At 18.7% G+C, this 6,312-nt stretch overlaps 1 protein-coding gene across 1 annotated transcript; it reads left to right on the top strand.

The window, feature by feature from the left end:
- Positions 1-394: 394 nt before the first annotated feature.
- MKS88_004743 (uncharacterized protein) lies at positions 395-2,327 on the top strand (the record flags this gene model as incomplete). The annotated part of the gene is made up of 5 exons (XM_067217945.1): positions 395-474; positions 880-961; positions 1,103-1,216; positions 1,522-1,571; positions 2,084-2,327. The coding sequence occupies 5 exons, from the start codon at positions 395-397 to the stop codon at positions 2,325-2,327; spliced, it is 570 nt and encodes a 189-aa protein (XP_067071126.1).
- Positions 2,328-6,312: the final 3,985 nt, after the last annotated feature.

Genomic DNA, 6,312 nt, shown 5'->3' with positions numbered 1-6,312 from the left:
GTACAGTCTGTTAAATAACTTCTCTTTGCAATATAATTCAAAAGTATAGGTATAAAATAATTTCAATTTTAAAGGTTATTCATTAAAAAGAATATATGTTATGGCAGAAAAATATTATATATAAAAATAAATATCAGCATCTTTAAAAAGGTACATAATGTATCAATAATTTTAATCTTTGCTACTTAATTACATATATGTTAACTATTACATATATAATTAATGTTTTTATTTTTTTATATATACATTATAATAATAAATCAAATATACCCAAAGATGCATAGAATTCTAGAGATCAGCAGTAAAAATAAAATATTATATTTTTACGATAAATATATACGTAATAAATATATAAAGGAAATAAAAAAAAGAACAATTATAAATAAAAAATATAATGAATAAAGAAGAGTATATAAATATGCATTTAAGCACTAAACAGTTGTTTATAATTAAAAATGAATATAATTTTCATGAGTAAAAGCATTTATTTATAAAAATTATTAAAAAAGTGAAATAGTTATATTAATAAATAAATATAAAATACTATTCATATTTATGCATAGAAAAAAATAATTTTTCTATATAATTATATAACTTTTGTTAACATTTATACAGAAATTATATGTTAACAATTAGAACAAGTATAATTTCCCGTATGATGGAACATTTTACTTATAATATTACATTGTTATATCGATATTTTATTTAGGAGAAATTTTTTTTTTTTTTTTTTGTTATATATTAATAGATTCATGATAACTTATTTTAAAATTCCAAAAAAGTACTAAATAATACATATTTACGTTTTTTTTAGTATTCATATAAAGAAACATATGACATATGGATGTATTATATGCATTAATTTTTTATGTATCGAAGAATTTACACAGAAACTATACTATTTAATTTGATAAATGTGTATTATTATGGATTAGAAAATATTGTTTCATCAGATGAAGAAGTATATTCTTATTTATTATTAAAACAAATAATTGTTTATTCTTTGAATATGATATACTACTTTTTACTGTTATTATAAATTCATTTTTGAAAGGAAAAATTTAAATATTTTTAATGTTAATTTTGTGTTCCAAATTTTCAGAAACAAAATTTAAAGGAGCTACCTTCATATAAAATATATGTCGAGTTTAATAAGAATGAACATTTAAGTAGTTATTACAGTGATTGTAATGTATTAGAAAGCTACGGGAAAGATGTTAAGACACTATGCACAAAATTTTTAAGAAATTAAAATAAAAATTACAACAGAAGAAAAAGAAAAAGTTAAAATTCAATATTTATTTCTTATATACTGGTTATATTATGCATTCAAGGAAATCAACAGTACTAAATTAGTAAATACTGATGTAAATGTAATTAATTAAAAACTTAATGATTTACAGTTTCTTATTAATTTAAAGGCAACTAAATATACATGATATCATACTTTCGAAGATTATCGAGTTTAATGGCAAGAACAAAAATGTTTGTATTAATATTTTTGTAATTATATTAAAATAGATAGTACCGTTAAATCTGATAAAACTAGGGGTAACAAATATACTGATAACGTTAAATATATTAGTAAATTTTATATTAAAGAAAAAAAAAAGTGACGAAGAATGCTGTTATTCTAATTATGAACTCTGTGAAAATTATTTTAATTGAGATAAAAAATATGATCCATTTGAACTTTTAGTTTACTTAAATAGTCAAGTTGCAATATATGCAATATAATCAAAAGACATAGGTACATGCGAAAATAGTGTAAACTCATAGTTTCCAATGAATGTAGGTTCAAAATTTAGAACATTAATTGAATATCATAGGTGTTATATGTATTATCATTTTAAAGATAAACATTACACATGCATATTATATAATAAAGGTCTAACAGTTTCACAAAATATTGAATACATTATTCCACCTACAAATATGCAAAAAAGATAAGATTCCAAGAATCCTCAAGCAGAAGGTAGAACTTCTTCGTAAAAAGAATTTTAGTGAAGAACTGAAACTAAACTTCAGACAAAACAGTTAAAAAATCCTGAAATAAAAGTAAATAATTCGTGGTCTCCTAAAGTTTCAAAAAAGAAAAATCGAAAGAAATTAATGGAATAATAAATAATTGTGGTAATTCTACATCAGAGGATAACGGTATATCGAAAATTCAAAACCTAATACATTTTGGTACATCTGTGAAAGGGGTATCCAATATAATATTTAAGTATTTTTATCCAAAATATATCAAATCATTCTTACATAAAGATATAGAGAACACAAAAAATCACAAAGCACAATGGAAACAAGGATTTATAAGGGTTTAAGATAAATTAATATCATTTTGCGTACAAAAAAACATAATTTTAATAATATATAACAATATTCAACTGGAATAATAAATTCCAATATTTTCGTGTCATCATCTCAGTTTTTTCCATAATGAGAATAATTACTATTTTTTTCCTTTTTTATAGAGTAATAAAGATTTTTATATAAAATTATAAATTATTCACTTTCCTGTATATAGACTTTCTTCCTAAGAACTTGTAATTCCATAGTAAATGTATAATATATATTTATATATCTCCTTTACATATTAGTTTTCTTTTTTTGGGTCCAAAATACATAAAAGGAAACAGTACAAAAAAAAAAAATCAGTGCAAATATAAAAAATAAGTATGTTTACTCAATAGAATCTACAACAAAATGGAACATAAACATTCGAAAGGTAGAAAAATTCTTAGAGTTAATAGGAAAACACAGTAATCTCAGATTTAATGTCACATAGAATATCAAGCGAATTAGAGCAAAACAATTAGCATTTATATAAATATAATTCTATTTGTAATTCTATCTCAACGAAAGAAAGTAAAATTAAAAACGAAATAAAGAAGATACGAAAAACATATCTAAATATTTTACATTTAATATATAAAAAGTTATTAAATTATTTTATATACATAAAAGGAACAATATTAAAGAAATGTTAAAATGGATAACAAGGAAGCATATGAATTTTTTATTAAATTATGTATAAAATATATAAATACATAACAAATACATTGTTATTGCGTGAAGAAAAAAGAATAGAACTTAATAAATATAAACGAAAAAACATAAAAGTATTCATTTCATGTATCAGTTATATGAATTAGTTTTCTATATAGAGTGTATTTCTTCATACTATATATTGAATCATACTTTTAATAAATCCATAATAATATTTACAATAAAAAAATAATACACTTGTACTTACTTAATTATTAAATAGTAGTCAATTCCATAAACCCAAGCAAAACAAAATATTTCAGTTTTTGCAGAGAACATAAATAAAATAAACATGAATTAAATATAAAAATATAATACATTTATTAATAATAATATAAAGTGATCTTTCTTTTAGACACTATAAATCTAATAAGGGGATACATATTTTAATGTTATGTATTTGAATATATGGAACTATTTATACAAATTGAACAAACGTTTTATTTTTCATAAATATGAATAAATTAATAAAAAAAATATACTTAAAAACTAATATATTATTGTTTTATTTAATCTCTAAATTACATTTAAATAATAGTATTTATATATTTATCTAAATATAAAAAAAACAAAATTTTTATATAATAGTGTTCATTATATTTAAATTTACATATCTTGTTAATGCACATTGCTTTTCCCTTAAAAAATTATTATCTTATTAATATGGTTAATATATATCTTTAAACATTTCTAAAAGAAATAGAAATAAAAATGAAATACAAATTTAAAATTTCTCTTAAAAATAAATATATATTACAAAATAATGAGATATATAATTATAATATTTTCATATAAAAATATAAGCAATTTGTTTAATAATGTAAATATTTATTTTAACATTGTACAAAGACTATTACCAAAATAAGGAAAAGGAACATTTTATAATAATTAATAAAAAAACATTTATTTAACTCTATAAACAATATAAACTACCTGATTTCACTTTAATTTTATTTAATCTAACAGAAAAAAACGGTTAAAAGAGCATGCATAATATATTTTAAGTGTTAAGAAATCGATTCATTATTAATTTAATCAAATCATAATTCATTTTTCAGTATTATAAGAACTATTACTATATTAATTCTCCAAATTTGTTGTTATATTAAAACATAAGGTAAATTTACCATGGTATTTCCCTAATATGACATATCAAATTACAATTAAAATAAGGTTGCTTATAGTTTTTGTAATATAAAACCAATAAAAGTATATTAAATACGGAAACTGAATACATTCATATATGTATTAAATATAATATTAGTAAATTTTTTAAATAGATTTTTTAACAAATAAAATGAAAAAAAAAAAAAATTGACATAAGTATTTATATATAAATGAATTCGTATTAATAAATAAAATATAATTAACATAATGGAACATAATTTTAATAGTCATATAATGAAACAAACACATATTTTTTATAGGAAAAAATACATAATAAAATAAAAAGAACGAACAATTAATGAGAAAAAAAAATATTCATGAAAATCGAAATAATGCAAATGTGGTATTATTAGAATAAATGACTTCTGATTTGTGTATGTTCTATTTTAAAAATTGAATAATTTATTAATCATAATAAAGAGTTTATAAGGTATTTTAACAATTCCATGGAATATATAGTATTAAACAAATTAGTGTGAATGCCATGAAAATAGAATGAATTGTTATAATAATTATAAAATTTATTCTAAATATATTTAATTTATTCCTTTTTTTCTTTGTTTCTATTTGCAAATATAGTATATATAATAATATATTCATCCATGTTTAATTAACGGATATATTTCAGTTCATTAAAAAATTATTAAGAAAAGGAGAAAATAAAGAAAATATCCATTTGATAAATATATGAAAAAAAAAACATAATGAATTAAATATAGAAATCCAACAAAAACTTTTTGGAAATTCATAATTATTATTATACTTTATTATAACTTTTTTTATAATTATTAAAGTATTTATTTTTAACCATTATCAAATTTAATAATATATTCTTTTGAACAATCGCATTTATAATTAGAAAACTTATAAATTCTAACTTAATAGTTCAAATATGTAATATGTACAAATGTAATATATCAAACGAATATTATAGAGGGGTAATAAGGAGATAATTCAAATGAAATATAAACTCTTATATATTGAATTAACGAAAAAAAATAATATATGATTATATTCCACTCTGGTGTATATTTATAAAATTGTATATTATATACTATTATAATATTTTTATAAATAAATTCTATTTCGTAATATAACTTTCATATTTATGGAGTTAGTACATACATAATTATAACACCTACATATACACTTAAATGCAATTAAAGGGGAATATAACGTAATTAAAAAATAATTGCTCATAAGAAAGGTTCAATATAATTATAACATAGGAAAGATGTGTATCCAAAAAAAAAAAATTAACTTATATATAAAAAATAAACTTAAAACTGACGAACAATTATAAGTACTCTTATATATGTATATACTTATAATTATTATTATTAAAATTAATATTTGCTATAATAGATATATAAATTTGTTTTCCTGTATATGTATAGATGAACAATCTGCAAAATATTTCCTTTAATTTTATTTTTTATAATTCATTATATCAATAAATTTTTTATTTTATTCTATATATTAATATTAATTTACCTTATATTTTCTATATTATATCAAGCGATTATTATATAAGCATTAAAAGATATATTAACACAAACAAAATTTTTAGATTTACGAATTATTATTAAATATATATGATATATTATTAAGTCATATTATTTTTAATGTATTAATAATTAAATGCTGAAACTTCTAATTGTTGTTCTATTTTGTATAACATCTACTTAATTACAATTTTAAAAATGGAAACCATAAGGAATAATAATATTCTTTTAAAATAACTATTAATAAATATTTGTACGGATATGTTATTTAATAAATAATACATAAAAAGACTGGACTTTGAAATAAACGTTTACATATTTAATGCTTTAATAATTCATACGACAGCTTATATTTGTTACTTTCTATACTTTGTAAAATATTGCTGTATTAATTCCCTTATAATTACTGTTCATTATATAAAAAGTTTCATTAGTGAATGAAGAATTATCCAAAAATAATGAAATTAATGATGCTTTAAATAAACTTAGCAATATATTTTATATTGATAATGACAATCTAGAATAAAACGAATATCATGAATATTTATACTCCTGTATAGGATATGTAATAGTTGGTAAATTAAATATA

Source organism: Plasmodium brasilianum, chromosome 13 (assembly GCF_023973825.1).
Source record: "Plasmodium brasilianum strain Bolivian I chromosome 13, whole genome shotgun sequence".
NCBI lineage: Eukaryota > Apicomplexa > Aconoidasida > Haemosporida > Plasmodiidae > Plasmodium > Plasmodium brasilianum.
This window is presented reverse-complemented; position numbering and strand designations above follow the sequence as displayed.